Below are 15,755 nucleotides of genomic sequence, written 5' to 3'. Positions count from 1 at the left end.
ACTAAAACCTAGCAATAGGAAAAAATGCACCACAGGCAATGTGGAGGAGAGAAACCTTAGAAGGGCCATTCAAGGGGGGATCTCCCTTCAGAGAGACAAGAAGATGGATACCAGTTTCCTCTCTGTGCGTTCAGTAGAAAGCTATGCATGTTAGCCTAGCTTAGCACAATGAATGGATGCGGACAGTGACGGGTAGCCTTCGGGAGAGGTGTTAGTTGGACAATGCCTAGGCTACCCGTCACTGTCCGCTTCCATTCATTGTGCTAAGCTATAGGCTAACGTGCTTCCAGATAGCTTTCTACTGAACGCACAGAAAGGTAACGGCTATCTATCTTCTTGTCTCTCTCTGGAGAAGACTAAGCTAATTTCCCAAAATGTTGGTGTGTTCTGTTAATAATAAATTAATAACAATGATGATAATAAACTTGTATTTGTATAGCACCTTTCATACAAGAATTACAGGCCAGTAAGTGCTTCACAGCAGTAAAAAAAATAGACATGAAATGAGACGGCAATGCAGAGATTAAGAAAAAGGGTAGAAGCCATTCAGGTAATGACAAATAACTAGACCTGAGTCTTTCTTCCGTTAGATGGTCATAAAATACATGTACGTTTTTTTTGTGTTCGTTTTGATTGATTATACTGTCATTAATGTCGTTTCATTGTATATGACCCTGGTTTTTATTATTTTCTAATGTTTTATATTTCTTGTATTTCTTGTTGATCTTGGCTTACAGTCATCCACCAAATTTAGCGCCGCTCTTGTGTCGTTATCAGTCTTTGTGTTCATCAACTCGCCGGGGCAGGATATGGAAATTTTTGTCTTTGTCAGTCCAGGATCCTTGACTTTCTCAAAAAACGTGGTTAAAACGGTGAACAGGGTCCCAGACCCTCATATTGTGAATGTTTATCTGCCAAGATTTCAACCACACAAATTATTTAAACGTCGCTGTCCTTTGAATCTCAAATTCCAATTTGCACAAATACAATAATCATAAGCGCGGAGGGCAAAGTGACGGGGTGCATTCGAATAGCAGCATAAACAACAATAAAACGGCTCTCATTTACAACACATTAATCACACTGTGGATGTAATGAGTGTAAAGTGGCAGAATTTATTAAAAGGCTAAGGTGAAGAGATGCGATTTCAGAGCGCAAAGTGGCGGGATGCATTAAAATAGCAGCATGAACAACAATAAAATAGCTCTCATTTACAATACATTAATCACAGTGTGGATGCAATGGGTGCAAAGTGGCAGAATGGATTAAAAGGCTGAAGAGGGAAATTTTTTGCTTACTTTTGGAAATATGTAGTGAGCTAGCCTCCCTAATGTCCATAGGCAGGGTGTTCCATAGCTTTGGTGCCTAATTATCAAAGGCTGCAGCCCCGGTTTTCTTTTGACTGTTGCTGGGAGCCTTCAATAAACCAGCAGTAGATGAGCCAGGCAGGCCGCTTCTGTAGCACAGTTGTTGACATTCTGGAGGTTGTGGTGTTGTTTATTGTTTTGAGCTAAATACATTTTTAATATCCGTTGAATGTAAAAGAGGCCATGTTGCGGCAGCGTTATAAAGGATTTAGATGAACGCGATGAGGTCAGACTATTTTGAAACGAAGGCCAAACTCGTCCTGTAAAGAATCCTGTAATAAAGAATCTCAAAGAAAGAGAGAAAAAGACAAAAAAGACATCATGTTATTACAGTGTAATTTGTAGGGTTGTCTTAACGAGTCATTATTTAAACGTGTCAATACGATACAATACCGTATTCCCCGTACGGAAATCTTCCTTGGACTAAACAAAGCAACACATACTATAGCGCATCACAACCATATATTACACATAGTGCACATATTACACAGCCACTCAGCCAGTGATAAGAACGCAACAAGATACAACCTCTTGCATCATGATCATATCATATAGGCAGTAGGCTACAGTAATGTATAATGTTGTAGGAAGTACTATAATGTTGTAGGCAGTACTATATTATTGTTGTAGGAAGTACTATAATGTTGTAGGCAGTAGAAGTACCACGTTATTAGATAGCGGTTTTAAGAAAAATGTAAAGGAATGGCCTTCCTCATTAGCAGAAATGTAATTAATTATCATTAAATAATTATATAATTATTAAATGCATCTCTCTCGTCAGCTCTACATTTTAGGGGCAAATGAAATAGGACAAAAACACTGGGCACTGCTCCCTTGTTATATTATGTGAACAAATTGCCCACAGAGCTGAAATGGTGACTCTCGGTACTTTCAGCTCAGATTAAACTCTTCTGCCACGTTTTACTATTTTCTTCTCCGCTCCATTTAACAGAAAATGCTAATGATTGTTTTCCCCTTATCTGCGGCTACAGGATCCCTGCGAGGACAAAAGGCACAAGGACATCTGGTCAAAGGAGAAAACATGCGACCGCTTCCCCAAGCTGCTTGTCATCGGCCCACAGAAGACTGGTGAGATACGGTGCTACGGCGCCCCCTACTGGCCACCGGTGGAAATTAAATGGGCCAGATTTTCCCACTTCCTCTCTCCACATGAATTAATGAAACTGGACTTTGAAGAAGTCTTTATTTGTAACACACTGCTACATCGTCATGCAGCAACACACACATGCGAGATGGGCGACACACACACATGCATTTTTGGGTCACCGTTTAAATGTCATCTCTGCGCTTGACCCATCCCATCGTCATACCCCCCCCCCAGCCAGGAGCAGACATGGGCTGCAGCGTTGGGCCGCGCACCTGGAGACCAATCCAAGTGCTCCTGTCCGTCTTCATCAGGGACACGACAGTGTTAGCGATCTGTTTTGCATTTTTATTTTTATTTTGCATTCTGTTTTTCTGGAGGGGAAACCCTTGTGAGCACAGGGGGGAGAACATGCAAACTCCACACAAGGTCCGGGAGATAGTGATACCCCACCTGGGTACCCGGCAACATGGTCCCCAAGCGGGAATCCAACCCAGGACCTTCTAGCTGTGAGGCGTGTGCGAGTAGTTATGATATTCGGCCCCAACAGCTTCACGCCGAATCGACAACCCAGGATCGATCGACGGATGGTACATGCAGCATTACCCAGGGAGCCGCTGAGGGAGGTTCCTAACTCTGCGGGAAGCTAAGGATCGTGTTCTCGAGGACGAGAGGTCCACACGGCTCGCCAGAGCGCCACGTCACATCACGGCATGTCGACCGGCGACCGCGCCGCAGTCCAAACCGCCACTGATCGTTAGCCAGAGCGTTCCGACGGGTTGTGCCGACCTGTGTTTTGCTAATTCTTCTGTCCTGCTCCTTTGTCTTTTTTTATGTAAGCTAACATTCTGTCCATGTTCTCAATGTTAAACATTCCCAGTTTTGAATACTGATTAGAACAGGAACATGAAGGCGGTTAGGTGGTCGAGCGGAGATTGCGTTCGTCACCAGCCCCGGAGCTGTGAGCTTGGTTCGCCTGTTCGAATCCAGCTCACAGCTCCGGGGTTGTCACCAGCTTGGCTGGCCGTCTGCACTGATACAATTGGCTGTATCAGAGGGTGGGAGAAGCTGGCGGGGTGGGTCCGGGTCGTTGTAAACAGCGACTCCTACAGTTCGGTCGGGGCGCCTGCTAAGCGCGGATTGGACGTGAGGGGGATAGTGTGGTCCTCCCACACGCTACGCCCTCTCAATGAGAATCCGCGCTGCCAGGTGAAAAGAAGCGGTGATTGGCTGGACGTGTGTCGGAGGAAGCACGTGGTAGCCTCCACTCTCCCAAATGATCTGACTGTGGGGGGTAAAGCGCAGCGACCAGGAAGGGACTGGGAATTGGCATACGACTAACATTGGGATGGGAGAAAAATCGGAGGAAAATGGAGGGGGAAAAAGACCAATAATAATAAAAAAAAAAAAAAAAAACGAACAGGAACATGATGACCTATTTAAGTGGCTTATTATAATATATATATATATATATATATACCTATTTAAGTGGCTTATTATAATATATATACCTATTTATGTGGCTTATAATATATACCTATTTAAGTGGCTTATAATAATATATATATATATATATATATATATATATAATGTGTGTGTGTGTCTTGATCCTGTAACAGTGATTATTTTAGCTATTTCTTTTACTTATTTTTAAGTTTTAGCTTTTCTTTACTAACGATATCTTCCGTCTTATATCTTCAATGCTTCCCTCTCTCCCTCCTAATTGACCAATTTCAAACCCCGCCCTATTTCCTTGATCCTCCAATCGCAATCCTAGCTTGTACAAACTTGCGATTGGAGGATCAAGAAAAGAAGGCAGGGTTTGAGTGAGATAGGTCAATTGACCCCTCCCTTTGGTTAAAAATAAAAAATAAACCCGACCTCTCTCTTGTCCTCTCTCTTGTCCTCCCTCAGGAACCACGGCGCTCTACCTGTTCCTCGGAATGCACCCCGATCTGACCAGCAACTACCCCAGCAAGGAGACCTTCGAGGAGATCCAGTTCTTCAACGGACATAACTACCACAGAGGGATCGACTGGTAAGAGAACAGAGCAGGGAGAGATACGCCATTCATGTAATAATCTCCATTCTAGCTCGTTGCCAATTTGTCATTGACGCACATGATTCAATAATCCATTATCTTTCAAGGAGAAACAGGCGGCCGTTGATCCTCGGCAGAACTTAGACATATTTTCAAATCCTTCAACCAAATTCGACAACGCCCTTCCCGGTCAAAACGCAGGTCGTCAGCAGGCCTCTGTGTACGCGTGCAACTGTTATGCGTATAGCAAGAGTCACTGGAGGGTTTGATGGACAGCTCTCTTGCTCCAATCATTTGACTTGGTTGTTTGTTTGTCTTACCTTTTTTGAATTTTGGTGTCAAACGTATTTTATCAAATAAAAAAATCTAGAACTATCGATTACTGTTAAGAAATAATAAGAAATAAACAATCGTCGGCATTGATCCTTTAAGTCTAGTTTTCTCTTTCGAGCGTGTTGTTATTTTTACTGGCATTGTGTGTGAATTTAAATCCTCTAAAAATTAAGTAAATTCCATCAACCCATGAAGCGTAACACAATATTTAGATGTGCAGTGAACTGGTGTTAAAAAAACGACTATTAAAACCACAATGGGGAGACAGTGGCTCGGGAGGTAATAATAATAATGCATTTTATTTAAAGGCGCCTTTCAAAGCACCCAAGGTCGCCATACAGGGTTAAAAACAAATACAATAGAGGCGGTCAGGTGGCGTAGCGGAGATTGCGCTCGTCACCAACGCAGGAGATGCTGGGTTCGAGCCCAGCTCTCGGCGTTGCTACCAGCTTGGCTGGCCATTCATACTAATACAATTGGCAGTATTAGGGGGTGGGAAGCTGGTGGGTGGGAATCTGGCGTTGTGGACAGCGACGCCTACAGGTCAGGTCTCGGCGCTTGCTCAGCGGGGGCAGGACTTGGTGGAGATAGCGTGCCCTCCCACGCGTTACACTTCACCAAATGAGAGTCCTCGCTGCCGAGTGAAAAGACGTCACTGGCTGTCGCCGCACGTATCGGAGGAAGCGTGCGTGCGATCGACTCGGGACGCCCTTGTACCGAGTCGTAGGAGAACATGCGAACAACAACCAGTTAGGGGAGGGGGGGGAATTGGCACAACGACTTAACATTGGGACGGGGAGAAAAACAATAGATAGGTAGAGCAGTCGTCTGGTAATCCGGAGGTTCCCAGTTCGATTCCCGGGCAGCATGTCGAAGCGTCCTTGAGAAAGACACTTAACCCCCTAATTGCTCCCGATGAGCAGGTTGGCACCTTGCACGGTTGCCTCCGCCATCGGTGTGTGAGTGTGTGAGGAATATAAAAAAAAATAAAAAATGCACCATTTACCATTTACAATGTCATTATTTGTCTTGACCATTATTCTTTTAGGGGGCTCATCCAACACTTAAGTGCGACACCCAGTGTCCCGGGGTGCTGTGTATGTTTTATGGCCTACCTCGTCCTCGTCCTGTAATGCCTCATCCTAGTGGGAAAAAGCTACTTGTTTTCGGTCTATTAATAAACGTCGTGATGTATTAGACGTCGACATTAAGCACACGTAGGGTGTCGGCGCACTGGTAATATCTCCTGAGTCTGTGTTGGTGGGCGGTGGACGGTGATGAAGCGTCCTTGTTATTCCACGTCCGCGCCGCCGCCGCCGTCAGTAGGGACATGTGGTGAATGTGATTAACGGCACCTGATGCCGGCTGATATGGATATGATTAATTACAAAATGTACACCCCGTTCTTCATGCCTCGTGGGAAATTGTTTGAGGTCATATATGTTTTAAAAAAATATATATATATATATATATATGACCCCCTCATATATGTACGTAAAATACAATAGGCGTTGAAGAGCTGAAGTGCGTATTTAAAATGTGTATATAAATAATAGATGGTGTTAGAATTGTCATCATCATTTTGACCAGAACAACGGCCCATAATACCTCATGTCTCTTTTATTTGCCTAGACTCAATTTATACCTACCTGCTGCTTTCACCGTCTACACACTGCCCTACACTGTAATCATAGTCATCATAAATAATCATAACTACCGCAGGGGCTCATACAGAACCAAGCATTTCACCGTAAAGTACATGTATTGTATTGTGGCTCGGGAGGTAGAGCAGTCGTCTGGCAATCCGGAGGTTCCCGGTTAGATTCCCGCTCCTCCCGGGCAGCGTGTCGATGTGTCCTTGAGTGAGACACTTAGCAGGTTGGCACCTTGCATGGTCGCCTCCGCCGTCGGTGTGTGAATGTGTGAATGTGTGAGTGAATGTGTCAAATGTGAGGAACAAATTGTAAACCGATTTTTTGATAAAAGCGCTATATAAATGCAGCCATTTACCATCTATTTACTATAGGCTGTAGTTCTATGCAGTATGGAACTCTCTCCTCCCATAGGCTGTAGTCCTATGCAGTTTGGAACTATCCTCTCCTATAGGCTGTAGTTTAATTACTTTTTCTTTTTCTTTTGTACTGTATGAAGAAGCACACTCTCAGGGGCTCATACAGAACCAAGCATTTCACCGTAAAGTATTTTTTATTTTATTTTTATTTTTTTTAAATCTTTTTCCCCCTCCTTTTTCCTCCGATTTTCTCCCATCCCAATGTTAGTCGTTATGCCAATTCCCAATCCCCTTCCTGGTCGCTGTGCACTTACCCCCCACAGTCGGTCTGGGAGAGTGGAGGCTATCACGTGCTTCCTCCGACACACGTCCAGCCAATCAACCGCTTCTTTTCACCTGGCAGCGCGGACTCTCACTGAGATCGTGTAACGTGTGGAAGGATCACACTACCCCCCTTAGATCCTATCCGCGCTTAGCAGGCGCCCCGACCGAACTGTAGGAGTCGCTGTTTACAACGACCCGGGCCCACCCCTCCAGCTTTCCCACCCTCTAATACTGCCAATTGTATTAGTGTGAACGGCCAGCCAAGCTGGTGACAACGCCGGAGCTGTGAGCTGGATTTGAACAGGCGAATCCAGCGTCTCCGGTGTTGGTGACGAACGCAATCTCCGCTACGCCACCTGACCGCCGCTCACCGTAAAGTATTTTATTGTGACAACTAATAAACAAACTTGAATGTCGTCCCCCTCCCCCGCAGGTACATGGAGTACTTCCCCCTTCCCTCCAACACGAGCTCGGACTACTACTTTGAGAAGAGCGCCAACTACTTCGACTCGGAGGTGGCGGCGCAGCGGGCTGCCGCTCTCCTGCCCAAAGCCAAGATCATCACCATCCTCATCAACCCGGCGGACCGGGCCTACTCCTGGTACCAGGTCAGTCTGCCCCCTGATCCATCACTGTGCACTACCTGATGCCACTGTGGTAGTAGTAGTAGTTTATTGTCACGTATAAAGTACAGGTGCATTACAGTGTGATGCTTGGTTCATAGGCTGTCCTCGACTAAGGATTTGGATGGTCGACTATGATTGGCCAAAATTTGCCGTTAGTCGACTATTGGTTGACAAAAAAATATATATATATATATTTTTTGTATCATTCCATTTGGGCTGTGGGGGGTGCTTAATGTCTGAAGGAGTCGACTGAAGGCTTCTTGTCCTCTGCAAAAGCATGCAATTGGTCCACTGATGGATACATCTTGATATTTGTCTAGTCTAGTGTGTTCATTAGATGGGTTAAATCCTCTTTCAGTGCCTCTGTGCCTGTTTTCGTAGTATGCGTGCCATTAGCGTTAGCCACGCTTCTAGGCGTCTTTCTTTTGGAAAGAAGATGATGATTTATATTCGACTAAGAGGTTGTGTAGTCGACTACGGCTCCTTTCGACCGATTAGTCGACTAATCGACTAATAGGGGTCAGCCCACATACAGCTCATAGTAATATTCCACAATTATTACAGTTGGTAGTAATAATAATGGCACACATAGATTCACCACCAACATCCGCATTTGTTGATACATGCAGGACTAGTCTTGAGACGGACGTATGTGTATGGGGGGGGGGGGGGGGGGGAGGGGAGAGACGAGACGAGACATCATCTGTGGTGGAAAATAGCCGAAGCTAATAACTTACTCGGTCCAAAGAGACCTGGTTAATACGATTTATTAACTCAGTCAAAGTATCGATAAAAAATAGTTAGGCTGGATGACTCTCAACGAGGTGGAAGAGAGCCTCCTCGCCGGATCTTGAAACATCTTTATATACATACAAAACTGGAAAGGGTGAGCGGTCAGGTGGCGTAGTGGAGATTGCGTTCGTCACCAACGCCGGAGACGCTGGATTCGCCTGTTCGAATCCAGCTTCCGGCGTTGTCACCAGCTTGGCTGGCCGTTCACACTAATACAATTGGCAGTATTAGAGGGTGGGAAAGCTGGCGGGGTGGGTCCGGGTCGTTGTAAACAGCGACTCCTACAGTTCGGTCGGGGCACCTGCTTAGCGCGGATAGGATCTAAGGGGGGGTAGTGTGATCCTTCCACACGTTACACCCTCTCAGTGAGAGTCCGCGCTGCCAGGTGAAAAGAAGCGGTTGATTGGCTAGACGTGTGTCGGAGGAAGCACGTGATAGCCTCCACTCTCCCAGACCGACTGTGGGGGGTAGAGTGCGCAGCAACCAGGAAGGGGATTGGGGATTGGGAATTGGCATAACGACTAACATTGGGATGGGGAGAAAATTGGAGGAAAAAGGAGGGGGGAAAAGATCAAAAAAAAAAAAGGGGGAAAGGGTGGGGGTCACATGAATACACGCCTTATAGGGGTGTCGTGACATTTTGGGGACATATGGAAAGGTGGGGAAGGGGGGTAGGAAGGAATGGGTAGGAAGGAAAGATGGGTAGAGGGAGATCGTCAAAGAGATGGGGGAACGGAGTCTTAACTCCCACACTACCAACTGTGATTCATGTTCATTATTCAACCTTCACTTCAGTCCGGAAACACACTCGTCATACAGATCAGGGGTGTGGGAAGCTTTAGGAATCTCCCGATTCAATTATGATTCTTGGGTGGGGGGTGGGCGGTCAAGAGTTGATTCGATTCGATTTCAGAATTGATTCTTGATTCATCACGATTAACTTGGTAATGCAATAGATTAGATTCTAGATTGCCATTAACCTTTTGTCTTACAAAGCTCGTCTTTCTCCTTGGCTTAATTTTGACACCTTTATTGGGTTTAGTGAGTTTACGCTGTTCTAAGCTGATAAGAAAGTTGAAACCATTTCACAACACTAAAAAAAAAGAAAAAAAGGGAATTTATAGAAGATAGAATCTTAGAGGCTCCCCTCTCAAGATGCTCCCAGCTCGGATCCATGCAAGCAGCATGACAGATTTAGCTGGAAGCACGCGTAATAATAAACCCCTGTTGGCAAATACAGAACAGAGCCTGAGAGACACTTCCTCTAATGTTGCCATATGTTCAATATAAGATAAGATATTCCTTTGATGCCCTTGGGGAAAATGTGGGCGTCATATAGCAGCATGGGGCAGGGGAGGTACAGGTACGGGCAGGTTGATAGTAGAAAGACGATACAATATAGGCAATACAATCTGAATATGAAAATGTGAGAAAAAATGTACGGTTTAAAACAAAGGTGCAGACTGCATTTATATAGCGCTTTTATCCAAAGCGCACGTTCACCCATTCACTCACACACTGACGGCGGAGGTGACCACCACGCAAGGTGCCAACCTGCTCGTCGGGAGCAGTTAGAGGGGTTAAGCCTCTTAAAGGGGAACTATCTTATAAATGGCCTTTTTGAGTGTTTAGCATTGTTTCCTAGCTATGTGAACTTCTTGAGGTAGAAAAATGCTGTTTTTGAGGACTTGATTAGAAATACAAAACAATGAATAAAAAAAAAATATATATTACAGAGGTGTTCCATAGACTCACAGGAATTGTGTAAAAGTGCCCAAATAGTGAAAGAAATAGTAAAATAGTTCCCCTTTAAGGTCAAGGACACATCTTAATCCCAGAGGGGGGAAACATGGTTTGCCACCAGAGCGAGTACAAATACAAGAAACGATACCATACAGTACAAGTTACATAACACAGTAAAAAGAAAAAAAGAAGAGAAGAAGAGAGCCTCTCAACACAGAGCTAGCGGTGTTCGTTAAAGAATTTAACCGTAGGAGGAACAAAGGACCTTCTCAATCGCTCGGTAGAGCATCGAGGCATCAACAGCCATCACTAAATGAGCTTCGCAGAGCATCAAATACATTGTACAGAGGGTGGCCTTCAAAAGATAGAATAGCGTTCAATTTAGTCCTAGTTCGCTTTGGCTATAGTGATCTCCAAGGAATCGGGAGGGAGGCCAATCACCGAGCCAGCCTTTTTAATAATTTTATTTATATGGTTTTTGCCAATCAAATCAAATCAAATCAAATTTATTTATAGGGCCCGACAACACACGTTAATGTCCCCATGGGCCGTACAGGTCTTCTTTAAACAAGTCAAGAAGAAAACATAACAATAAGTCAAGAACAGAACAAGAACACCATAAGGTCCAAACATTTTTAGATGAATGCAAATAAATGAAAGAATGCAAGCACTCCCAGACATACCCCACGCGAAGGTAAGGAAAAACTCACTAAAACCTAACAATAGGGAAAAAAGCTCCACAGGCAGTGTGGAGGAGAGAAACCTTAGAAGGGCCATTCAAGGGGGGATCTCCCTTCTTAGATGTTGGTGATAGTAGTGTTGCAGACGGACAGTTGGTATGACCGTGATGCTAACCCCCCCCCTCCAGCAGAGCACAGCATAAAAAAGGACACTAGCAAGGATACCTTGGTAAAACAAAACACCAAGTACAGTGCGTGAGTAAAAATACTTAGTTACTTTCCTCCACTGCACGCTGTCAAAGCGTGGAGCACAACGCTTGACTGAAAATCAGCAGCTTGTTCCCCTCAGCATTAGGAGTTCAAGGCCACTCCAGGCTTTGATCAAAAGCAGAGCTCGCTTTTAACCAGACGAAGGGCAACCTTATTAAACAGCCGGTTGTGCCGAATGGGAGGAGAAGTCGGCTCCAAAATGATTAAAACGACGCTGATGATTTACTCGTTAATTCCACCTGGTAGGGAGAGTGCCAGAGTCCCCGACTTTTGACGTTCACTTTTCACTGTCTCCATGGCAACTTCACTGCCGTTCCTGCGATCAACAGCTACCGGGAACCTTGGAGACATACGATCACTTTTAGAATCATGCATTATTGAGTGTCCATTTGTTGGATGAACGTGGAGTGAAATATGATTTGGTTTATTAAAATAGCCAGAGTGAATCACGCATTACTGTGTCGGATTATAAATGAATGATGAAAATGGGGGATCGTGATGTAAACGAGACGAAAGTCTTTCTCCCCTTAACAATTGTGTGTATTGAGTTGTACTGTATACCCATTCTGCAATCTGTTAATAAGAGTTTCAATCAATCAATTCAATCAATCAATCACATTTGATTTTCCTACAATCCGCACCTAAGCCTCGATGTCGGAACTCGGCCTCGATGTGTGACGAGTTGTTTTTGACGGGGTAACACTAATAATTGACCGTTACTGAAATTGAGGTAGTAATTCATTACACTATCGCTCGCTACTGGGAAATGGTACCCGTTATCACACTGGTTACAAATAAACGTTGCATCCTCCGCGTTGGGAGCTGTTTCCTGGGCTCCGTGACGACGTAGAAACGGTAATACTGTTCGGGCCTAAGACCCGCGTGCAGTTAGGGGCGACAGTGACTCAGGCGGTAGAGCGGCCGTCCGGTAATCAGTAGGTTCCCGGTTTGATTCCGTCTCCTCCCATAGGCCTTTCACACCGGCCGGGCTCCGTGCCGGAGCCGGTTCCCGAACGTAATCTCGAACCGGCCGGCGAGTTCACACCGGGAATAATTGGTTCGGAACATGGAAAATCGGTGCTCAGTGTTTTCTTAGAGGGCCGAACTAAAGCCTCTGTCATGTTCCCGAACCAATTATTCCCGGTGTGAACGCACCCATCTGTGTCCTTGAGCAAGACACTTAACCCCTAACTTCTCCCGATGAGCAGGTCGGCACCTCGCACGGTCGCCTCTGCCGTGTGTGTCGAGTGAACGTGGGGGAATTGGAGGCACATGTTGTAAAGCGCTTTGGATAAAAGCTGCTATATAAATGCAGTCCATTTACCAAAAAAAGAAAATATTAAAACGTTTAATTTTGAATCGGAACGAATCCATTCTTTAAATACCAAGATTGATCTTTTAATCCATATTGTTTTCAGTGGATGTGTGAAGTTTTCCCCGCTAATCATTATTCCTACCGCGCCTATCGTCCTGCGGAAGTCTCCAGTTTGAGTTTCTGAGTTTCTGCTGTTCTACTGTGGAAACGACGATGGCAGAAACCAGAAGCCTGATTGAATCGATACTGACTCTTAATGAAATCAGGACCTTGTGAATAAAAATGGAATGGGGGTAATCAGTGCAGATACCCAGCCCTACACGACAGTTATGTGTTACCCCTCCTCCACCGTCGGTGTTGTAGTCGAGTCACTAAATCTCGAGGTTGAGTCTCGAGTCCTCAGTGTTCAAGTCCAAGTCCGTGTCACCAAAGAAGAGCCCAAGTCGAGTCCCTATTACCCGAGTCCGAGTCCAAGTCGTCAAGGTTGAGTCCACTCCACTCTGGCAGTCAAAGCGCTGACGTACAAATAAAATAAAGGTCTACCTTAAACATAAATGACACAGCGGTCACCATTTCAAAGGGAGTTCATTTACTTTGTGACACAATAGCCAAACAAATGGCACTAGCCATCAATTTCTTATGCCAAATTATTAGGGCCTATTACAAAAAAATATATAAATTGACAAGTCCAAGTCCTCGTCTGTATATCATGCCAATTAGGGTACCTTGTGTGTACTGCACCTTGTGTATACTGTTTACTTTTACTCTTACTCATAGTATATACTCGGATTCAAATTCTGTATTGCCTATATTTATTGTAACATATAATATAACTAACCCTCATCTGAACCTTTGTTTACACCGTTTAAGTACATTCAGAGCTAATTATATTGTTTACACTGTTTATTTTTTTCTCATGTTTTATATTCAGATCCAATTGTATTGCCTATATTCATGTATTTCTACTACTACCCTGCCCATACCTGTACCCCCCCTCCCCCATACTGCTATGACACCGGAATTTCCCCAAGCGGATCAAAGGAATATCTTCTTACCTTATCGAATATCTTCTTAGTAGGGATGTCCGATATTATCGGCCTACCGATATTATCGGCCGATATTGGCATTAAAAGGTGATGTCGGAAATAATCGGTATCAGATTATTTTTTTATTTAATTTTGTTTTACATTTATTTAACCTTTATTTACCCAGGCAAGTAAGAACAAATTCTGATTTTATTTATTGGGGGGATATCGGTATCGGAAATCAAGAGTTGGACAATATCGGTATATCGGTATCGGTAAAAAAAAGCCAATATCGAACATCCCTACTTCTTAGCTTAGCGTCTCTCCTCTCCTCTCGCACCGTGACTCACGCTGCTGCGTCTCCTCGTCTCTCCGGAACCACCACAGCACCAGAGGGCCCACGACGACCCGGTCGCTCTCAAGTACTCCTTCCACGACGTCATCACGGCGAACCACGACGCCCCCGTCAAACTGCGGGTCCTCCAGAACCGCTGCCTGGTGCCGGGCTGGTACGCCGTCCACCTGGACCGGTGGCTCAGCCACTACCATTCCAGCCAGGTATTTTATTTATTCATTTGTGTGTGTGTGTGTGTGTTTTTTTTTATCCACTTTTTCTGTTTTTCTCCCATCCCAATTTAGTCGTTGTGCCAATTCCCCCCTCCCCTGTCTTGATCGTTGCTCGCATGTGTGCCCCCCACCACTGGTCGGTTGTAGGGAGGGTTGAAGAATCTATCGCATGTCCCCCTCCGATACATGCGGAGTCAGCCAGCCACATCTTTTCACCTGCCAGCGCGGACTCTCATTGGCGAGGTGTAACGTGTGGGAGGCTCACACTACCCTCGCCACCTTGCTGTGCAGGCGCCCTGACCGACCTGTAGGAGTCGCTGTTTACAACGACCAGATTACCACCCATCGACTTCCCTCCCGCTGACTCTGCCAATTGAGTCAGTATGACGGCCGGCCCAAGCCGGAGGCAACGCTGACAGCCAGATTCGATACTGGTGTATCACGCGTTGGTGACGAGCGCTTAGACCACTGCGCCACCCAGCCGCCTTATTCATTTGTATTTATTTATTAACAGAGTTAAACAAAAGTAAAAAATAATAATAATAATACCGTACATAATAACCATATTGTGAAGGAGAAGTTAGAAGCCTAGAGGCTTATCGAGAACTTCCCCTGTTTTGTAAAATCAAAACATACAAAAATATACATTGTTTTAAAAAGGTGTGTTAACACAAACATACATACACACAGTACATACATGCATACTGTGTACATAATAATACATAACCACCCACCCACCCGCCTACAAACCTACCCACCCACATAACCAAATGCATACCTACATGTATGACCTATTTATCTATCTACTACTTTTGGATATGAGCATTTTTTTGTAGTTTACCGTACTTTAAAAATAAGCAGAGGTAGGTTGAAGCATGCGGCTCTGTGCGCCGTCTTGTCCCCAAACAGCTTGTGACGACTTCGTACCTGAACGGTACTATACATGGCGTGTGTGTTCGGTAGGGTTAGATCATCGGTCAGCCTTTTACAGTTTTCTGCAAGATTGCTGCTCATAAATCACTGGTAAGAATCCCTCTAAAACAGAAGAGCACCCTGGTGTGTTTGTGTGTTAAAACGGTGTTCCGTGGTCATTTTCTCATCTTTCTGTCTTTTGAAAATGTCTCTTTGTCTTTCAAAAGAGTCATTAAATGTGCATCTTATCTTGGTCGATCTGCCTTTGGCTTCTGTGCTCTTGAATCGTGGGAACGCCCTGCAGGGGACGTTGAAATCGGACGCACTAGTGTCCGTGGGTCGATGTAGAGCACTGGTGACCAAGCAGGTCACCACAATCTAATCGAATATATAAATATGTTTTCCTCTTCTTAGTACTTTTGTATAATATTAGTTACGATGATTCGTGTGAATGTAAATTAAGGCTGCCCCTCAGTGTGACTTCGAGTTTAAATTAAAGATTGAATAAATTACAATAAGTTATCGGATCATCAAGCTCCCAAATATTGGAATCTGTATCGGAGCCAAAATGTCTCATCTGGGTCCGGTTCTGGTGCTCTGCTCTACTGGGCACTCCCCTCACTTCCACAACCACATTGGATTGT

The 15,755-nt window shown here is 44.8% G+C and overlaps 1 protein-coding gene across 1 annotated transcript in view; it reads left to right on the top strand.

The window, feature by feature from the left end:
• Nucleotides 1-15,755, top strand: part of LOC311242851 (bifunctional heparan sulfate N-deacetylase/N-sulfotransferase 1-like) — a 75,963-nt gene that overhangs the window by 48,801 nt on the left and 11,407 nt on the right. Inside the window, 4 exon segments of the mRNA XM_084331906.1 lie at nt 2,360-2,456; nt 4,387-4,510; nt 7,615-7,789; nt 14,020-14,190. Of these exon segments, the coding sequence (XP_084188032.1) occupies nt 2,360-2,456; nt 4,387-4,510; nt 7,615-7,789; nt 14,020-14,190 (567 nt within the window).

The sequence above is a fragment of the Notolepis coatsorum genome (assembly GCF_963971535.1).
Source record: "Notolepis coatsorum genome assembly, chromosome: 16".
Classification (NCBI taxonomy): domain Eukaryota; kingdom Metazoa; phylum Chordata; class Actinopteri; order Aulopiformes; family Paralepididae; genus Notolepis; species Notolepis coatsorum.
This window is presented reverse-complemented; position numbering and strand designations above follow the sequence as displayed.